The following is a 21909-nucleotide window of genomic DNA, read 5'->3' as shown; positions in this document are numbered from 1 at the left end:
GGCAAAGCAGTTAAGAACAAATTCTTCTTTACAATGACTGCCGACCCCAGGCCAAACCCGGACGACGCTGGGCCAATTGTGTGCCGCCCTATTGGACTCCCAATCAAGGCCAGATGTGATACAGCCTGAATTCGAACCAGGGTCTGTAGTGACACCTCTTGTACTGAGATGCAGTGCCTTAGACCACAGTGCCTGTGTGTGTGTTAAGCGTTCTAGTACAGTTAAATAGTTAAGGTCGCTAAAAAATGTAATATCGGTATCGTTTTTTTGGGGGGGGGGCAAGGAAAATATCAGATCAGTATCAGCCAAAAATGTAATAACAGTGCATCACTAATTTCTACCATATAAACCTCTCTCAAACATTGTGGTGGTGTCTGGGGACATACAGGGGATATGGATGCAGACTGCGTGTAAGTAGGCAACAACCTATTTTTTATGCGCAAAGATAGTCACTTGGTGGACATTCGATGATGCAATTAGGTCATACATCAGATAACATTGGCAATGGGCTAGATTTGTTCCTACCAACCTAACGATTAATTTGACAACCCCCATGTAACTATAGTTCAAACACAGACCAAATCGAAGTGTACCTTGTGTAAGATGTTTGCTGTTTGCTGAAAAGTTGTGTAAAATAAACATTTTGACTCTCGGGTCTGGTGATCAATAATGGTAAGTCACAGGCAGACAAAAAATATATCCGCATTATCAGTGGAGTCCCGGCCTTCGATGTGTACCAACGTACTCCGTGTTTATTTCGTTTATGCTTCACAACGCTAACCGGAATGTAGGTAGCAGCCATCTTGAAATTAGGTCATTGGCTCGGCCTGCCCTTATAAATGTGTATGCCCATATATGTTAGTAAAATGTGACGGCACTGATCAATAGCCAATATACTTAGCTTTCTGCAAACACCCTGCTTTTGCAGAAAGGGGCTACCGTTCTCATACCAGACTGAATTGAATTAAAACAAATATGGATGAAATAGGCTAAAGTACTCATTTTAGGTACCGGTAATGTTTACATTTAGGTACACGAGCTCCACAATCCTTTTGAGCTAATATTTTATAAGGGTAACAGGAGCAAAACATTTGAGGTGCCAGTACTTAGGTCCAGTGAGCTCCTGCCAAAGTAAAGCACTGGGTTTACCCAGTAAATTACTGGGAGCGTGTGAGTCTTTTTTTTATAACCCACTACAGTTTACTCGCCAGCACCTCTAATGTTGTGGGTGTGCCCCAGCTGATATTTTTCGCTAGATGTTTTTTTTGCCTTTACTGAAATTATATGCAGTGAACGTTTCAAAGGTAGATCTGATACGCACACAAACAGTCAAGGATGACTCTCGGTTAATCGGTCATAGGCCAAGTGATAGGCCTAATTCGCCTTTACCAATAAACGTTTTCCAGATTAGCTTGAAACTATCATCGGCACAGTTGAAGTTGCTTGATTGAAGTTCCCCGATTGCAGCTGTGGGAGAACCAGCCAATTGTTGCTCACGCGTTTCACAATGGATGAGCTCACCTGAAGCCACGTAGTAATTAAGTCACCTGATGGTCACGTAGTAATTAAGTCACCTGATGTATCTATCTGTTGGTTAATAATTACCCCAGTCTTTGGTATATAAAGGTAGAAGGGTCTCTCCTACATTCCACCCGCTCTTTAGTTCACGATGGCGTTCACTGGGAAATATCAGCTTGAGTCGCAGGAGAATTTTGAGCCTTTCATGAAGGCAATTGGCAAGTAACGAACTATTAATAGGGTTATGCTCTTATCATAGACAGTATAAAACAGCCTCTTTATGACTGTGCAAACGGTTAGTATTTTGTTCTGTGGTGCTATCTTCTCAATTTTCACTTTCACACTTTTATAATGGTAGATAAACCAACTTCTTGATGTTGCTGTTCTGTTGAAACAATCTAAATTGGCAAAACAATATTTAGAGTGGGCTGTCATAGTTGGTCAGTTAACTTTTTGTTACTCTGCTCATCCCAAGACAATCTATACAGTTGCCACTAAGTAGCTAATTTTGACAAAATCAAGATAATGTTTTTCTGGAATTAGTCTTATTACAGCTCAATTTGAGAGTTTGGAATTTGTGATTTAGTTAGCAAATTATGCTATAACTTAAACCTCTACAATAGTTTGAGGGCCCTAGGCTATTGCACTTAAAATGCCATACTTTATGGTACTGGCTGTCCATGACCCACATGCAGCTGTAAGATTGGTTATGTCAGATAAGGTACTCTTTGCACTTTAGCTCAATGGTTATTTGTAACCAATAACATAACCCCTGCACCCAAATACTGCTAGGTCGGTTGGGGTTCTTATTGTAACTATGGTGCTACGGTTATTCTTAAATCTAAAGATATCATAACTACAAATTTAAAAGCATGGGTTTGTAATCCAAGTGGAACCTGCACACCATTGCAAAAGGCTATAGGCTGAAAAGTAAAATGTACTAAGTTTTAAATAAGTAGTCAGTTTGTATACGTAGTTCAATGTGTACTGCCAACCCCTTTTAACATGTTCCTCCTCAACACTTAGGTTTGCCAGATGATCTCATCCAGAAGGGAAAGGACATCAAGAGTGTGTCGGAGATTGAGCAGAATGGAGACCACTTCAAAGTGACCGTGACCACAGGCACCAAGGTCATGGTCAACTCGTTCACGGTCGGCCAGGAGGCTGAGCTGGAGACGTTGACTGGAGAGAAGATCAAGGTGAGTTGGTCAACTAGACACACCTGCAATTACTTTGCCTTGTGGGCACACCTGAACATTGGTTAACTTGTATTTGCGTTATAAATAACATGAGTGGGCATTATGGTATTTGAGGGCCAAAGTATGCAGCCACTTTTTCCAGTTCCAACTTTTGCACATGAGAAACTGTTTCCTTAGTGCTTGTGCAAAGGTCTTGTTGCCCTCAATTAAGTTTCTCTCCCAACATCAGCTGTTTAATTTTATGAATGATGTTAAACCTGCTTAGGACAAGCTGTAGTGCAGTAACTTGGTGTAGTTTACTACTCTACATGTTATGTCATGCACTGACTCTTTTACCCTTCCCCAGTCTACGGTGAATCTGGTTGGGAACAAGCTAATGGTCTCATTGAAGGGCATTGAGTCTGTCACTGAATTCAATGGGGACACCATTATTGCTGTAAGTATGTGGTTGTTGGCCCAGCATGGGTTTAAACTGTCAAATGTAACTGCTGTAGACCCTAATCTGTGCACCTTTCTAGACAATGACGCTGGGCCCCATCGTCTACAAGAGGATAAGCAAGCGGATCTAGGGATCTCAACCCTCTTTGAATAAATTAAGGAAATGTATTTTGACTTTGTGGTTTGTCTATAAAATTTCTCTGTAGCTTTGCTTGAGCTGCAGTATATAGCACTAGATGACAATATCAATTTTCACTTATTACTGCATACATTCAATATTTCACATGGTACTTAGGCACATGGTTGGTACACTGATTCAATCTTTACTAGCATAAAGGTGGGAGCAATCATGATTTCACAGGTACTTTGAGCCTTACAGATGTAGATGAGGCCTCCTTGTATATTGTAGTTCATACATATGGAAATCTCAATGTTAAAAGCAGGAACTTCACTACTTACATTCCAACAATATCTAGCTATTGCGAAACTTGTGTAACCCACTTTCAATGTGAGAATTGATACTTCTGGGTAGATTTGGTGACCACTCATACCCTTGAAATGCATTGTCTACAGAAGCTTATTGCTTGTGGCTGAGTGCCTTTATGTTGTCCTCAACACTGCTTGCTTCAGCCATGGGCTTGTTCTGCAGGGCAGCCTCTCTCATGCTGTGGTAGACATGCTCATTCTGCTTGAACATCCTCAGCTCCATCTCAGTCTGCATACGCATTGACTAGGAAACAAAGTCGGGGGTCAAGTATGGTAATTGAGTTAACACTACCTGACATTCTACACTTCTATTTCATTTAACATTTGTTCTCTACTGAACAGGGCTGTCTTTGTTAAATTCCAAAAGTTAATTGACCTTAAGGTATTTGGTACCTCAAGGTCCTTGGTAATAGGGTGGTTGGGTCCGTGGGTGACCATGAGGATGGCGTAGGCCTTGCAGATCATTTCATGGCCAACCTTGATGAGCCCTGCGTGCCAGTGGGTCACACCAGCACGCATGATGGCCATGCCCAAATGGGCATTATTGGGATGGTACAACTTCCTGTTCAGGGGAGGGATAAAGATTAGTTAAGTGAAAGGAATGTGATGTCAATGCTAGACATGCTAATCTTATAGGCACATTGGTCTCCTCCCCATCACTCACATGTAGCCCTCCACCAGTCTGCCTGCGTATTCTGCAGCCTCTGAGAAGAACTGCAGGTAGGACAGCACCTCACTGGCTGTACTCAGCATGCGCAGATGGTACAGGTGTGTCTTACCAAACACGGGCTCCTGTTTGTGTAGACACTCACGACACAGCTTCACCACCTATAGGGTGAGTTATATGGGCAAGAAAAAGGTGGTTCTTTATCAAGCTCAATGCCATTCCTAATGGTAAAGGATGGGATTGTTACCTCATGGAAGTCGCCAGCAGTGCGAGCTGCCTCAACCTTGGCCAAGCACTCCAAACTGAACTCCTGTACCTCCTTTACCAGCTGATCAGAGGGCTGAGAATAGTTTAAACAAGTGTAAGTCTAGGACTATTTAGGAAACATGCACATCATTCACTCCTGATCATTGACAGTAAAATAAAGCTCATGACAAATGCAGTACTGCAGACAACCACAAGTGGCATCCACAACTGTTTCATTGAAGGACATGTTGGTCCAGTAAGTAGTCAAACACCTGGTGACCTAATGGTCAATTTGCTCTAAGTCAATGGATATATATCCTGTCATTGACCTGTGTCTAAAGACATGGTCATGTGCTGGAGTTAGTCATAGGATTTAGCAATGTCTCAATTGAAATTCAGCATCAGGTGATCAATGTATGTTTTATGGTCTCGGCTAATGTTTAGGGTGGGGATCATGTCAGGCACGATTGAGTTAAGGGTGAGGGGAAGCATGGAACTTGACTCAACTGAATAGTAACTAGGAAGTGAAGTGTTTAAGGCCCCTGGGCCCTCAGAGGTATGATCATTTTAAAACGTGCTTCTGACACAGCAGAGGTGCCCATCTGCGTGCAAGAGTTACGTGCCCAACGTGAGTCTGGGTATGGCAGGGTCCAGGGACCCAGAACCCCATTGTTTGGAATGGAAGGAATTGACACCAACCCTGTCCTTAACCCGCCACTACTTTCCCCACCTTGTTTCCATCGATCTCCTTGGCAGCCATCTTTAGGTCATCCTTGAGGTGCTCGCTGCAGCTTTTACAGGTACAGTCAAAGTGGTACTGATGCTTCAGGGCGCGCTGGCGGTCCGTTGACACATTCAGGAAGTCCACGTAGCCCACCGTCAGTTCCTCGTTCTCAGAAATCTTACACAGCGCACGCAGCTCGATCCTGGGGGAGCAGGGCGGCATGGTTAGCCCTTGGCCTTAGTGTACCGGCTGCTCTAGGATCAGCTCTAAATGTCACATGCTGGGCCATAGAACAGGCCCTAGAGAAGTTGATAAGCGAGATGCTGTATTGTGATGTCATGGGAGTAACCATAGGGGAGGGTAAAAGGGTAGTGTAGCCCCTAGGAGGTCTTTGGATCATTTATGGCACAGGTGGTAGTGTGCTTTCCCTGTTAGGGTAGGGCTGTGACTGAGTTCAAGCCATCCTACAAATGTTCCCTCTCAATTGCTACGATCGCAAAAGTGCAGGAAAGCTATTGCATTGACATAGTTTGCCAGGTACCTGGCAGCATTTGGGGTCTTTTGGAGATAGGAAACTGTGAAACCTTCATTTGCCAGTCAGCAAACATAAACATCACTGATTGGATAATCCTGGCTGCTCAAAGTTCAGAAGGTTATATTGATCGTTCAGAGTTCAATAACTTCTTGGACTGTTGGCTCCCGATGAGCAATAAATGACGCTTTAGAGAAACATCGACAGCCAGTTTGCAGAGACAGTGGGGGTTTCCATTTCCCTCAACTTTAAGAAACAGTCTAACAAAGCAGTTGGGGATTTTGCACTGACAGATGACCAAAAACACATCTCAGGTCATCACCAACACAATGCAAGCAGTTAAAAAAAAAAAAGCATTATTGTTATGATGGGATGTTTTAAAGTAATATTAAGGTAGATGACTGAAATTGAACAGTCTCTCACAATAGACACACCACTCAACAAAGCCCCAAGCAGGACAGCAACTCAGTCCTACTGGGAGCTAAAGAAACCATGCTATACGTTTTAGTTAGACCCAATTTGTTGAGTTTCATAATATTTTGTTTTCACCCTCCTAGGGGTTAAATTTGAGACTTATGAGAATTACTCTTTTGATCTTGTTCACTGAGCAAAATAGTCCCGTAGGTTACTGCTATAGAAAAAAATGAGAAATATAGGGGAAAATCACATCAATGTAATAGTCAAGGTTAGAATGCCTGAGTGTAATTTGGTACACTTCTGTTTTTACTTCCTCACTATCATCCAGTGATAGAGGTTTATAAGGATTGGCTGTTCAAGGTTCAAAGGTTAGACGTTAGCTCAAAGCAGACAGGCAGACCCACCTCCTTTTAGAGTGGTAGGCTGCGTTCAGAGTTGACTGACTGGAAGAGAAGATGGCAGTCAAAGTTTACAAAACACATATAAATCTCACTCTTTCTTTCTCTCTTGGGATACATACTTGCCATGGTTCAGGATGACAGTACAGTTGGGCCAGCAGTCGTGGTTGACCAGACACAGGTTAGGGAACAGACCCACTCCCACCGCCTGCAGACCCCTCTGGTCACTCAGAGTAAAGCCATTACACTTGATCTACAGATGGATGGAGGGAGAGGGACCGATGGAATGAGAATGCCAGAAACAAAGTGGATAGAGAGCGAATGATAGAGGGAGAGACCAAGGTTAATGATGACAATACCTCACAGTACATAGTAAAATAACACATACTATAGTCATAATAGATTAACCAGTGATCTTGTATGTACTGTGCCAAAGTTTGAAATAACTGGATGGTAAGATGACTAATTCAGTGATACGTACTATGCCAAAGATGTGTGAGATGTACTCCTTGCCATGCCTGGTTTTGGGACAGTAGTCCAGGAAGTTTTGCATGTCGATCTTGAGCTCTTTGAAGTCCTCAGCGAGCATGTCGGCCACGTGGTCCTCCAGCTGGTCCACAGAAGTCAGCTGGCCGTCCGACACAATGCCTGTGTCCTTCTGTATGCGCCACAGCACACGGGCAGTAAGACTGGAGAGGAACAGGGAGAGTTACCATTAATTAGCATTATAGGGTTATATTAACTTGCCAAGGCATTGACAACAACCCACCCCAGTATTTCTTCCCCTTTCCCTCCATTCTCCTCCTACTCACATTTTCCTCCTCCACCTCCTCTCTTCTTTAACTCTCCCATTCTCCTCTCCCTCCCTTCACGCTCTCCCTCCTTGCCTCCTTACCGTACATTCTCATTAGGGGCCTTTTCGTACTTCTTGATGGCGGCACACTCCTGCTTGTGCTCATCCCAGCATGCAGTCTGGCAGGTTCGGTCACAGTAGTGGGCGAATTTACACTGGGCGCAGCGGTGCAGGTTGGCCTGGCGACGGAAGCAGCTATGGCACACCTGCTGAGACAGACTGGAGGGAGGGTAAGGGAGGTCATGGGTTAGAGGTCATGATTTCTTATGGGGTTGCCCAGCCCCCTGGCACTCTTGTAGTCAAACTCTGTTGCAGTCTCATGCTCCCTCCTATCCTTGGTACTTTAACTATCATATTCATATGGATCTAGATATGAACAAAGCAAGGCAATAACCAGTGGATCATATCAGGGACTGATAATGGAGTGGATTTATTTAGCTAGCTATTTTCACTGTGGTGCGTCTCAAAGACAGTGATTGTTCCCATTTGAAACGGGGGTTGATTAGATGGCCGTGGTTGTGTGAGAAGCCAGCAGGTTGGAGAGACAAATACCAGGGATATGTTGGTGTGCTGAAGAGTAGGCTTTTAGGGATGAATGATGAGCTCTCATCAAACTGAGTAGGGAGCCATTTCTGTACCTTATCAGTATGACCTTTTCTGTGTCGGCATTTAAATCTCTAAGTCCGTTACTCCTTACCTCATATTTCCTCTTTCCTTTTTTTCCTATAGGTCTTTCCTGGCTATCCTCTTGTTTCCCCTCACCCTTTTTCAGTGTCATCATACATATCCCAAAAATATTGGCTCGTATTACTTGTGTGCTATATTTACATAATGGGCTATTCTGAGATGACACTACGGAAACATGATGACATTCTCCACACACCTTCCACACGTCTCTCTCTACTTCATCTTTCTCTCCTCTCTCTCTCTCTAAAACTCTGTTTGTACTTCATCTGAGAATGTTTCCACTGTCATTCCATGTACTTGTCAAGCTCCACCATTATATCACTGCTGGTGTATATATATTTATTTATGTGGGGTTCAGTGGCTAAGCTATTAGCCTCATCCATAGCTGGGAGGACATTAGCTATTTATGGTGAAAGGTCTTGGTCTACTAGTCATATGAGAACTAGCCTATATTTCTGTCGCCTTATTATAAAGTAAGGCCCTTAGTTGTTCAATAAACTAACTGAGTACATGATTTACTCTACCTATGACAGTTGAACATCAAGCACACATCAAAATATTTAAACAATGTGGACAACAACAAAGTTACCTTAAAACAATGCATACTGTAATTATCTTTATGATTGTGCCTGTAGTTTCATAGTTTTCAATTGAAACAGGCCCCAGCTGCCTAGGGGCCCCCACTTTATACAGCCTATATATTGAATAAATTACTAAAATTAAAAACGTACATGAAATACATATTTTCCATTATTGGATAAACATAATCATAGCAACTAATGTCTGTGGAAAAATGTGCCCTTTGGGGGCAGGGGGTGCTCAAAATGTCCCCTCAAGGGGGGGCCCCTCAACAACAACATTCTTAAAACGCCCATGTAGACAGGCACCTGACTGGTCCCAGCTTTCACTCCCTCTGATGTGCCAACAAAAAGGTACCCGAGATCCCATTTCTAAAGTAAAGAAATCACACAATACATGAGGCCAGACTTCCTAAAAAAAAAATAAGAATAATAATCTAGCAGCATTCAAACCTACTTTCTGAACATGCATGTTGTACACAACTTCCTAGATCTCTGAACTTTGCCTTAAGGTGAAGGCCGGGGAGTACATTATGTTTTTGTATATAAAAATAGAACATTTGTGGCACACATTCAATATTCCTGGATAAACATGTCCTATTGGACATTACTGTGTATAGGGTAGACCCTCTAGAACAATTTTAACCCAAGGTCTGCAAAAAGTTTTAGCATAGGTCTAGAAAGATGTGTAAGGGACACAGCAATGCCAAAAACATAATACTAAACAGTGGTTGCTTAAAATAAACTGCCACACCTTGAAGACAAGCTATGGGCTTGTGTGTGTAAACAGTTTATCCCATGGGTCTCTGGGAGTGTGTCTAAAAATATATAACTAGTTTGTTAATGCCTGCACTGATTGTTGGCATGCTGAAAAGCTTCAGGAACACATGTGATCTTCTTTTCTAAGAAATATGAAATGACTGCCTGATGATCTTCCTTCTGCTTTCCTGAATTTTTCAATACCTGTCTGGTACATTTAAATCCCTGGAAAGCATATTTAATTCAGATTTAAATTTGGCATTACCTGATTTGACATCTTTGTGTTATATTTGTGTTATAAGGCCAGATTCAAAAGCATCATGAAATAATTTTGAGAGATTTGTTTCCGATTCGCCTAGGGTCCTAAAATACAAAACAAAATAGTGTGATGGTCAATGATATCCCTATTTTAAAACAAATATGTTAATATTGGAGTAAATATAGTACTGAAATGCATGTATTCAGTGGAATGCACTGTACTTCGACATTGTGAAGGTCTGCCACATCTCTCCTTTGAAAGTCAACTGAGTCATTGGATTATTATGATGTTTTCTTTATGCAGTTTGGCTCATTGAACAGGTCAGAATCTATGTTTAAAGGTGTTGAGTGGTATGGAGGTTTTTTGCAATACGCTGTAGATGTATGTGTTCCAGAGTAGAGACCCACAATAGCTACTGAGTTACCTGAATGTCTTGTATTTATATGGTATTGGCTTTTCATTCTTAGTAGATCTAGTTTCTCAATGTTCATCTCAAAGTGCACCGGGTTGATAGCTGTTAATTTTTATTTTTATTTTTTTCAAATCCTAGCAAAGCCCCTGTACGTCTGCTGTTTAGTAAGACGTGGTTGGGCAGGGGGGAAAGTATATGTCACTTTGGTGGTGACATGTTGTAGATAAGCAACAAACACACAAACAGGTATTACAATATACAGTGTATCAATCTTGTTAAACCTCCATCTACTACTGTACAGTTGGATGGTCCATGAATAAGACCACACTTTTAGTTCAGTGCACTCTGTTTGTGTGTGTGTAGTGAGAGGTCGCGGTCTCTATATCTGCTGGAATGCTGGTCACCGATATGCCTGCTTATGCTGCAGGACCAGTGTGGGGCCATATAAGAACTAGCGTTGGTAGGACAGCAAGAATGCAGCTCTTAGCGTTCAGGAATTGTGTCATAATTGCTAATATTTGCCAGGTTGCAGTTGTTTCCGCCAGTCATTTTCTGAGGTTTTGTCAAAGCCCCTTCTAACGAGTCATGCGCGAAAACAAATTCAACGTGCCCACTGGCTATATAAACTGGTGGGTGCAAAGTCAAACAGCCCGCCCGCTGGTTTCGCGGTGACCACATGGTCCTAAGGAACACAGGTGCTTTTTGTTGTTGTTTTTTAACAGCCTGCAATTTTCTTTCAGAGATGGCTTTCTTTTTTACAGCCTGCTATTCGACCATCAAAAGGTTCAGGGCTGGACCAAAAACATTGACAGTGAGTGAATCCTGCCTGGTAAAAACATTGGATTATTTTTATGATCTAGTGTAACATATGTGGATGTGTGAAACTTACTCCTCGGCCTGCACTTGCGAATATCTAGCATTTCGCGTGGCGCTGACTGGTAAGACACTTCAGGAGGGCAGTCACGTGTGCTAGCAAGGCAGAGGTCCCGAGTTTACGTCAGGTGTGGGCTGAAACAGGATGAAGTGGTACTCGCTAAGCAAGCAGCGTGACGTCCTTTACACTAGCTCCATGTTGATTTACAACGTGTTGAACCCAATGCCGAGGACCTCTCAAATCATACAAGTCAACATGATGAGCTGAACAATCCGCTCTAATGCTGACGTTTTTCTGTGTGAAAATTTTGGGAAGTACACTTTGGAAAGAATAATGCTGAATCATTCATTTTTATTCTCTTGGAGGCAAAGGACACACAGTGTGACATCACTTTACTGTATATGAGTAGCACATTACTGAATGTGCAAGCATTTGCAAGCATTTAAACAACCGGATGTGAAGTTTTGGACATACTGGACTGCAATGTATTTCAATAATCTTTTGTTTGGTTGTAATATTAAACAGATATTAAAATGAATTACATTTATACTTGAACAGCAGGTAACCTTTTTAACCCAGCACCTGAGGAGTAATTATATGCTCATGCCACTATGAGATACCAATACTATACATGGCCACCATGAATCAGGCCCTACCTGTCAAAGACATAGCAGAATGAATGTATTTTTTAACTAAAAAGAACCACAGTCTCAAATTGTTAAAGATATGCATTGATACAGGAACCATATAGGTATCATTTGTGCATTCAATTTGGCTTTATTACTGAGAAATAATGGAAGTGTGCATGCCACAGAGATTTTGCCATTATGACCCAAATCTCCATGTATTGGGCCCTACCTGTCGAAGACCACTGCAGCGAAGCTGGGCTCAGCGAACACTACCTCCCCAGGACAAAGGTCTTTGGTGGTCCTAAGACCCCTGCCCTTCTCCCCAGCATCAAACACCTCTACGTTGTCCATATCCAGAGTCATTACCAAGTGGACAAGACTGGAACACCTCACAGATAGAGGTTAAAAAGAGAGGGAGAAGGAGTAGTGCTGTCTGGAGTGCGCTTCTAAAACGTTCAGCACCTGCCCTTCTCCTCAGCCCGACCCCACCCTCCAAATATAGACTGGCCTTCCTGGGACTGTACCATCTGTGTGTGTGGGGGGGCTGTGGGAGTCTAGGGCCTTGAGAGTGGAAGTCCTGGGAAAGCTTACTCCATAGGGGGAAGAGTTGTACAGGTCTGCCTGGATGTCCTCCCCTTCTTTGGGGTTGGTTGAGGCCAGGCCCAGGGGTATTTTTGTCTGGCAGCTGTGTCTGTATGTCTCTGTCTGGGGAGGTAGGAGGCAACTGACTTGGAAGAGGCCTGATCAAACACTTCTCTCTGTTGCTTTTGTTCTCACTCTAGCTACTGTATCGGTCAGTACCACAGTCTGCAGTTTGCTCTTCTCTGCTTTCTGTGTCTGGCTGTTCACACTTTCCTCTCATCCAGTGTCCCTTTCTCCCTTTTGTCAAAAATATATACATCTCAAGGACAGCAAGACTGTCATATATGAAGAATGGTCAAGTGCAATTAAATACATTGTTCTGTAATTTGTAGTTATATATGATAGCCCTATTTAATCCCAAACAATAAAACCTCATTGAAAGTCATGATTTATTGAATGCTGTAATATCCTGTCTCAACAAACCAGGACTTGACAATGACATACATTTTGAATATATGCTGCATGGGTCATATTTTCCCTTTCACTTCACAGGGTGATTAATACCCTAAAAGAACACCACCCAAAAGAAGCAAGGATGCTTCTGGGATTACACAGCCTTGTGAAGACAGACTGTTTACAGTGGGAGAGCGGTGAGGGGGAAGAGAAGTTAGAAAATCAGATGGGGGAGGAGAGGAGGATAGGATTTGTTTGCCTGTCACATGTAGCTCCTGGCAAATGTTCTTTGGAAGGTGAAGATGGGAGAGACTTAAGACAGTGGCTCTGAGCATTTACCCTATTTGTCCTGTTGTACTCAAAGGTCTGACTGGTCTGGTGCTGCAGAAACGAAACACTGATCAGCTGAGTAGGAAACTATGCAACACCATCTGTGAATCTAAGATCATACCACAAAGCATTTGACTTCATAACAGCAGAATAACTATGAATACTGTAATGTAAGCAGTCAAACGAGTAAAATATTAGTTTCCAAATAAAAATAAACTGCAGGAATTTTGTTATTTTATATGATTTTCACTTCGCGGCTGAGCCATTGTTGCTCTTGGATGTTTGCACTTCACAATAACAGTACTTACAGTTGACTGGGGAAGCTCTGGCAGGGCCAAAATTTTACGAACTGACTTGTTGGTTCCACATTGAAAGTCACTGAGTTCTTCAGTATGGGGCATTCTACTGCCATTGTATGTAAATGGAGATTGCATGGCTGTGAGATCAATTTTATACACCTGTCAGCAACAGATATAGCCAAATCCACTAATTTGAAGGGGTGTCCACATACACTACATGTCCAAAAGTATCTGTATTCCTGACAGAGAGAGTGGGTTACATTAATGGGTGTTTGTGATTCAATACATAAAAGGCCTTTAAAATGTTCCCAAAGTGGGCCTCCCGGTGGCGCAGTGGTCTAAGGCACTGCATCGCAGTGCTAGATGTGCCACCAGAGGCTCTGTCGCAGCCGGACGTGACTGGGAGGTCCATGGGGCGACGTACAATTGGCCTAGGGTTGCCTGGGTTAGGCCGGTAGGGATATCCTTGTCTTTCAGCGCACTAGCAACTCCTGTGGCTGACCAGGTCGCTAGGTGTACGGTGTTTCCTCTGACACATTGGTGCGGCTAGCTCCCAGGTTGGATGCGCGCTGTGTTAAGAAGCAGTGCGGCTTGGTTTGGTTGTGTTTCAGAGGACGCATGGCTCTCGACCTTCGTCTCTCCAGAGCCCATATGGGAGTTGTAGCGATGAGACAAGGCAGTAACTACTAATAATTGGATACCACGAAATTGGGGAGAAAAAGGGGGTAAAAAAAAGTCTCAAGTATTTTAAGCCAATACACAAATCAACCCATACAGTTACATGAGAATACAACAATTATAAGCAATTTACAGTACACAAACTATTTAATGAAAATGTCAACAGCGCATTTACAGTTCCCAACCACACTGAACACTAAAAAGTCCACTCCAGCGTAAAGCACAGGAGAGAGAGAGCGTCAGACAGACAAAATGGTCTTGGCTGTTAACTTCCGTCTCAGTTGCACGCATCTGCCTGTCTGTCCAATACACCGTTGGTTTGTCTGTCGTGCCAACCGAGAGCTCTCACACACACACAAGAAACATTTACTTCCTCCTTGATAGCTGGTGCGCTCTTAAGACCTCTTAAGGATCGGCCCCCTTTTTCCAATTTACGCCTAAAATGACATACTCAAATCGAACTGCCTGTAGCAAAGATATGCATTTTCTTGGTACCATTTGAAAGGAAACACGTTGAAGTTTGTGGAAATATGAAAGGAATGTAGGAGAATAACACATTAGATCTGGTAGAAGATGGTACAAAAAATACATTTTGTTTTCTTTGTATTATCTTTGAAATGCAAGAGAAAGGCCATAATGTATTATCCCATTCCAGATGCAATTTAGATTTTGGCCACTAGATGGCAGCGGTGTATGCAACGTTTTAGACTGATCCAATGAACCATTGCATTTTTGGGGAAAAAATGGTTTCAAGACTGCCCAAATGTGCCTAATTTGTTTATTAATAACGTTTCATGTTCAAAACTGCACTCTCCTCAAACAATAGTATGGTATTATTTCACTGTAATAGTTACTGTAAACTGGACAGTGCAGTTAGATTAACAATAATTTAAGCTTTCTGCCAATATCAGATATGTCTATGTCCTGGGAAATGTTTTTGTTACATACAACCTCATGCTAATCGCATTAGTCAACATTAGCGCAACTGTCCCACAGGGAACACACCAATCATGAAGAAGTTAAAGTGGTAGCGCACAGTGAAGGCTCTGTGCAGGATTTCACCACAACACTGAAACATATGGAATACCTCCATGAAATGCCACAAGTATAGCACAACAACTCTTAAAAAGCAAAGGCATTAATAAAAGTACAGACAGAAAGATAGGAGAAAATAATTGCTCTATACTGTTTAACAGCAGTAAATTTGGTCTCAATATATAGGAATGATTTTGAATGGTACATCTATACTACGAAAACAGATCTACATATAAGCAGAGGTAATGCAAGAAGGCACCATTCAAGTATACACGTATGATCATATAAGGAACACGAAATAATCAACGTTAAATCACCAATAAGTTGCAGCCTTCACTTGATTTCATTGGTTTTGTTAGGCTGTGACCATTTGTACAAACACGAGCATATCAGCACCACTAACAACTAGGAAATGGCAGATCAAAAGATGCACAGTTTAGAGTTCAGTAAACTTTGTTTGAGATAAAGAACTTTAATATATGCTATTTTGGTACCAAAAGTGCCAAGGCAAATTAGAACAGTACTGTCATGAGATGGAATGTTAGGCCCTAACATGGACTCGGGATAGTTTGCCAAACTCAGTAACTACTGTAGGCCTATGGCATTGGATGACAGAAACCTCTTCAACCTTCCTTCTCTCCATGTCTCCTGATTCGGTAAAAGGTTCACTCAATCCTTACCACCTTTGAAAACAGGTTTAGAATCAGATCTTATTAACCCAAAACCATCTTTGAAGCGAACTAACTAATCTGTACCAGTTGTTCTGGCTATAAAATTGTACCTACACCAGAAATATTCATCTCCAGTCTGAGCCACACTGTGTCTTCTAGTTCCCCCCTCTCTCCCTACAGATCATAGAAATCAAGGTGTGCTCCGGAGGGGTATTCATCCTCCAGCAGCACCTTCATCAGCTTAGCACAGGAGTCTTCACAGGTAAGCAGCTGACCCTGGGAGAGCATGACTGAGAAGGACTTCCTCACACCAGGGTCTGCCGTGCAGTCCCTGGCCTCCACCTGCATGTCCGTGTCCAGGGGACCTAGAGAAACACAGAGAGACAGGATCTAAGTTGGTCACAAGTCACTGGATGGTCATGTTAGAAAGGAAACAAATTGCAATATCGTGATAATGGGCAGTCATGATGATCCATTTCAAGGGTAAATTTCAGCTGAACTGGAATTGACCCCAGGCCTGACTGTAACATAGCTAAGTTCATAGGTCAAAGACATCCATAATAAATCCATTCAGTGCTCTATTTCAAAATCAGTAGTCTTACTACCTGGGGATTAATTTAATCTCCAATGCCAGGTTGAATTAGTCTGGCTAACGCCAAACTCTCGAAGTCCTCCTGACTTCAGAGTCTGAAATGGGGCTGTTCTCGGCACAATGCATCAAATGAAGGGTGCTGTGCTTTTACTGGTTGACTATCCTGTCTTTCTCACTCAAACACCTACAAGCAGCCACACACAGCCCCAGGGCACCGCCCCCTTCCATTACAATGGTTGGATTTTCAAATTTAAAAAACTAGCGGAGGGGAAAAAAACATTTCAGGGAACCAATCAAATATGTCGCACAATTTCTGAGCGCATATTGCATTAACAAACAGCCTCCTTTCCAGACCTGTGTGGTCACAGCTCACCCTGCGCTGTAAGTCACGTGGGTCGTGTCAGCCAGGCTAAGGTTGAATGGCTCTTGACAGACACATGAACGATGACCAAGTCAATTTCAAATAAATAAATAAATAAATATATAAATAATAAAGGTCAGTTCAGGAGTGTGTACCTGAGGTGTATTGTTTTATTTATCAGGGGTTAAAAGCCTAAAGCTACCTGGGGAATAGTTGAGTACACGAAGGTCTGGCTCCTCCTCTGCCAGCACACGGAACATCATGTCTCTGGCTGCCTTGCCTGTGCAGTACAGCACCCAGGAGGGGAGGGGCTGCAGGGCACACAACGAGCTCACGTTGACTACACTGCGCCGCAGCCCCTGTCGTCGTGGGAACACCTGCAGCAGGCCGGCTGTCAGGCTGAGGGCGGAGCTTACGTTGAGTGACAGGTAGGAGTCCACCTCCGCCATGTTGGTGAAACTCTGGGCATAGCGCGACACGTCTCCCAGAGAGGCTGGAGGGGGAGGGGAACGGGAAAATGTCAGATTATACAACTGTTGAATTATATCACTTAATTGCAGTGTGTGGACTAGGCCTACTAGGCTGTATAGTCCGACTTTGTAATTTTGGGAGATTTGATGAGCACAATCAAATACAATTAGATTTGATTCATAAATAAGTAACTAAAGATGAAAAAATTAATGAGACCTAATTTGAAAATCTGTAAACTGAACACTTTTTTTTTGGTTGGATAATTGTCATAGTAGACGTATGGCAGTCAAGCAAGCAGGAAGGCAGTAAACGGTTACAGGTGGATGAATAATTTACCAGCATTGTTTATCAGTATGAGATGTTCAATATCCTCGGAGGAAATCTCTTTCGCCGCCCTGATGACACTTTCCACCCCTTCTTTCATTCCCAGGTCTACGACAACACAACGAGTTACCAACCCTGCCCTGCCCGCATCCGATGAAGCCAAATTTTCCTGGAGTTCCCGCAATTTCTCATCGGAGCGAGCGGCCAAAACAAGCACCGACCTCGGTTTAAGTAACAGGGAAATCTCTTTCGCTATGGTTCGGCCAAATCCTTTGGACGCCCCGGTGATGATGCACAGCGCTCTCCCTAGGTCCTTCGCGTCTGGTATAATTACGTTGGAGATACCATTGGCCTGCATTTTGGTGAAATGGGAGCGGAAATGTACAGCTTCTACTTATAAAGGCTGGGAGAGTTTTGTAAAGAACCGTTTTAAAATAATTGTTCAAATCGATTAGATTGAGGAACGGATATGGATGCCAAAAATAAACATGACGAATGAGCACTCCTTTTATCCCGCCCACTTTATGATGTTCAAGCGAATTCGCGACTTAGTTTGTACAATGAATAAGCAAATGTTTTATTAAATGCCTAGATGTGGGCTGTGCTGGCCAAAATGTGTTCTTATCAATGATGTATCTTATTGTAGCGATAGCCGCGCTTATAAACTGGGGTCGCTACATTATTTAAGCAAATGAAAAATTAAAATATAAGATAAGACAACCGAGGTAAAGACAGTTTCTGAGCCATAGACTCCAAATAAGTGTCATAATGTTGGAAAAATTGCCCACAACATTGCACAGGTCTTATTTTCACGATTTGGACATTAATTCGCGTTTCAAAGCTAATAAACATGTGGAAATGTGAGCAGCATTTTGTAGTCCTAGTTGAATTCGTTAGGGAATGTAAACAAAGTACAAACTTTTTTTACATTCAAATTTCAATAGTTCCTTGGTCATGTGACCTAGTGACTTCAAACAAGGTTCAGAATGTCCACTGACTACCCTTCTATATTGCACACCCTTTAGTTTGTCCATTTTCATCTCACATGGTTTTACACACATTTTTCTAAATTTAGAATTTCAATAGCTCCTTGGTCATGTGACCTGGTGACTTCCAACAAGGTTCAGCATGTCCACTCAGTGGCCCTACACATTGCACACCCTTTAGTTTGTCCATTTTCATCTCACATGGTTTTACATGAATTTTTAAAAATTTTAAATTTCAATAGCTCCTTGGTCATGTGACCTAATATCCGCTGACTACCCTTCTATATTGCACACTATTGTTTGTGTACTGTAAAATCACGCGTTGTAACGTACATTTTTCATAGTTTCACATTTGCAATAGCTCCTTGGTCATGTCAATTACGCTCCTAAGAAGCATGCAGTGTATATACAGCCATATTGCATAACCTCTAGTCATGTATCTTCTATATTGTTGTACATTAATATTAGTTTGACAATTACGGGGTTCAGTCCAGTGTTGTGTTTACCCTTTTCTTTAATATTTATCTATAATAATTGGTAGTTCTAAGTACTTATTTTCCCTGTTTTTTATTTTTCCACAGTATTTAACAGTGGTACACAATAGGAGAGAGACAAATAATATCTCCTTTCGTTGTTAATATCAACCATAAAGGAAAAAGTATAAGAGTCATGCTATTAATTGTCCAAAGCAGGGATGGAGAGTGAGCTGGTGAGGTAGGCTGCAGTGGGTTTGCTGGTCAATACATATACTGAACATGTAACCACAGTAATGGTGGCTAGTAAATCCATGAATAAAAATGTAATATTGACAAATTAAACTGAAATTGTAGACCTTTAATCTTTTAAAACATGTCAGACACTTAACTTCAAATAAGTATGAAACATTTCCATGTTAACTTTCTCTTTATCCCTGGTTGATGGACATTTCAGAGCCTCTTCAGTGTGGATGGGGTATAGCATACATTTTCAACAACAAAGGCTACACTTCTAGTTTCTGTTCTTTACTCTTTTGAACTATTTTGTCTTCATTCCTAGGCACAGCACATGGAACCACCGTTGGCATGCAAAACATTAAATCTAAAACAAACCAAACGTAACACGTTATAAATAATATCAAGTATCAATGCTGTATGAAGAATTAGCCATCCATTGTGTTATGTCATAAATTGTCTTACATGCCGTCACTGTTGTCAAAAGATTATAAACATGTTAAATAAAGTTACTAACCCAGTCAGTCTTAGGGCCACATCCAGGTTCTTTATCAGTGGCACACATGAAGCAGTTGTTGGCTTTGTTGAACTCTGAAATCATAGGCATGAAATGAACATATGGCTGTCCCACACAACTACATAAAAATAAAGAATTTACATTTACTTTAAATTAAATGTCATTACATAACAGAAATGTTTAGTATATTCATAGCCATTTATTTTCGCAGTTGCTCCATGTGTTTTTTTGAAGGCTCCATGTCAATTTGAGAGGGGATGTTGGGGAAGTTCTGTGCAACTTCCTTGGCCATCTACACCAAAAAATAAAATAGAGTTTTTGACCTAATTGTCACAACAGCTAACCATTCATTATTGAAAATATAACTACCAAACCTGCATTACAAAGACCCCACCGCTGAAGGTGTCCTGCTGCATGGTGTGAATTATTTCCCCTCCTTTCCACTTTATGTCCACCCAGTCGTCTTTTCCATGACAGGATCTTCTCATTTTGAAGTATTGTCTTTTTTTATGTAAACATAATGGAATTATGATTAGTTATAGGCAAATGAATACACAAGCCAAATGTGTATGCTGTTTTCCTTATCACTATAATCTAGTAGGTCATTTCCTTTATGCCCCTTTCTACACACAGCCTAAATTATAGGCACTGAACCATTTACAGGACAATAATAAAAGTAGCATATAGGATCCAACCCTATCACATAGTGAATAAATGTAGAGCGTTTATAGACTTTAAGAAAAAAATATTAAGTGACAGTTACATCAGTACGCGCTTAAAGAAAGTCATATCACAAAGATCACAGATGACAGTGCCCACTAAATCTATGACAATAGAAAATGAATTGTAAGCACCAAAGTGTTTGCCAAAATAATATCTGAAAATGTCAGTTGTTGAAAATAATACTTCTATTTGCAATACCAATTTATGATATAGGCAGTTGAGGAATATCCCATGTACCAACACTACATGTAGGACGGACATAAGACATTCCCACATACAGTATTTTTTAAATTTCACCTTTATTCAACAAGGTCAGCCAGTTGAGAACAAGTTCTCATTTACAACTGCGACCTGGCCAAGATAAAGCAAAGCAGTGTGACACAAACAACAACACAGTTACACATGGAATAAACAAACATACAGTCAATAGCACAATAGAAAAGTATATATACAGTGTGTGCAAATGAAGTAAGATTAGGGAGGTAAGGCAATAAATAGGCTGTAGTGGCGAAATAATTACAATTTCACAAATAAACACTGGAGTGAGATGTGCAGAAGATGAATGTGCAAGTAGAGATACTGGTGTGTAAAGGAGCAAAAAAATATACATAAATAAATAAAAATATGGGGATGGGGTAGTTGGATGGGCTACTTACAGATGGGCTACGTACAGGTGCAATGATCTGTAAGCTGCTCTGACAGCTGATGCTTAAAGATAGTGAGGGAGATATGAGTCTCCAGCTTCAGTGATTTTTTCAATTAGTTTCAGTCACTGGCAGCAGAGAACTGGAAGGAAAGGCGGCCAAAGGAGGAATTGGCTTTGAGGGTGACCAGTGAAATATACCTGCTGGAGCGGGTGCTACGGGTGGGTGCTGCTATGGTGACCAGTGAGCTGAGATAAGGCAGGGCTTTATCTAGCAAGGACTTATAGATGACCTTGAGCCAGTGGGTTTGGTGACAAATATGAAGCGAGGAACAGCCAACGAGAGCATACAGGTCGCAGTGGTGGGTAGTATAGGGGGCTTTGGTGATGAAACGGATGGCACTGTGATAGACTGCATTCAATTTGCTGAGTAGAGTGTTAGAGGCTATTTTGTACATGACATTGCCGAAGTCAAGGATCAGTAGAATAGTCAGTTTTACGAGGGTATGTTTGGCAGCATGAGTGAAGGATGCTTTGTTGCGAAATAGCAAGCTGATTCTATATTTAATTTTGGATTGGAGATGCTTAATGTGAGTCTGGAAGGAGAGTTTACAGTCTAACCAGACACCTAGGTATTTGTGGTTGTCCACATATTCTAGGTCAGAACCATCCAGCGTAGTGATGCTAGGCGGGTGGGCAGATGCGGGCAGTGATCGGTTGAAGAGCATGCATTTAGTTTTACTTGCATTTAAGGGCAGTTGGAGGCCAGGGAAGGAGAGTTGTATGGCATTGAAGCTTGTCTGGAGGTTTGTTAACACAGTGTCCAAAGAAGGGCCAGAAGTATACAGAATGGTGTCG

The 21909-nt window shown here is 41.9% G+C and overlaps 3 protein-coding genes and 1 long non-coding RNA gene across 6 annotated transcripts; 2 read left to right on the top strand and 2 right to left on the bottom strand.

Annotated features, from left to right (window-relative positions):
- Positions 1-1602: 1602 nt before the first annotated feature.
- On the top strand, positions 1603-3323 carry LOC100135930 (fatty acid-binding protein, liver-type). Its single transcript, XM_021590970.3, has 4 exons — positions 1603-1736; positions 2545-2717; positions 3064-3153; positions 3236-3323. Exons 1-4 carry the CDS (start codon positions 1670-1672, stop codon positions 3284-3286), a joined length of 381 nt encoding a protein of 126 aa, XP_021446645.2. The 5' UTR covers positions 1603-1669; the 3' UTR covers positions 3287-3323.
- A 134-nt stretch (positions 3324-3457) lies between these two features.
- LOC110509834 (histone-lysine N-methyltransferase Smyd1) lies at positions 3458-12073 on the bottom strand. Of its 2 annotated transcripts, XM_021590967.3 has the most exons (10): positions 11906-12073; positions 7521-7697; positions 7107-7314; positions 6748-6878; positions 6632-6670; positions 5285-5480; positions 4556-4648; positions 4306-4469; positions 4035-4203; positions 3458-3885 (listed from the first exon to the last, which is right to left on the bottom strand). In XM_021590967.3, exons 1-10 carry the CDS (start codon positions 12037-12039, stop codon positions 3733-3735), a joined length of 1464 nt encoding a protein of 487 aa, XP_021446642.3. In that variant the 5' UTR covers positions 12040-12073; the 3' UTR covers positions 3458-3732. The 2 variants fall into 2 exon arrangements, with proteins under 2 accessions (XP_021446642.3, XP_021446644.3); XM_021590969.3 differs by lacking the exon at positions 6632-6670.
- Positions 12074-14146: 2073 nt separating this feature from the next.
- On the bottom strand, positions 14147-18031 carry LOC110509835 (sepiapterin reductase). Of its 2 annotated transcripts, none has more exons than XM_021590971.3 (3): positions 17485-18031; positions 16880-17170; positions 14147-16089 (listed from the first exon to the last, which is right to left on the bottom strand). In XM_021590971.3, the coding sequence occupies exons 1-3, from the start codon at positions 17828-17830 to the stop codon at positions 15899-15901; spliced, it is 828 nt and encodes a 275-aa protein (XP_021446646.2). In that variant the 5' UTR covers positions 17831-18031; the 3' UTR covers positions 14147-15898. The 2 variants fall into 2 exon arrangements, with proteins under 2 accessions (XP_021446646.2, XP_090082981.1); XM_090226855.1 differs by having other exon boundaries at positions 17094-17170; positions 17485-17830.
- Positions 17125-19693, top strand: LOC110509836 (uncharacterized). Its single transcript, XR_002471491.3, has 2 exons — positions 17125-17467; positions 17579-19693. It is a non-coding gene; the product is annotated as an uncharacterized LOC110509836 (long non-coding RNA).
- Positions 19694-21909: the final 2216 nt, after the last annotated feature.

This window comes from Oncorhynchus mykiss, chromosome 29, assembly GCF_057628025.1.
Source record: "Oncorhynchus mykiss isolate SJ-2025 chromosome 29, ASM5762802v1, whole genome shotgun sequence".
Classification (NCBI taxonomy): Eukaryota; Metazoa; Chordata; class Actinopteri; order Salmoniformes; family Salmonidae; genus Oncorhynchus; species Oncorhynchus mykiss.
The sequence above is the reverse complement of the archived record's forward strand: the minus strand, read 5'-3'. Positions and strand labels throughout refer to the sequence as shown.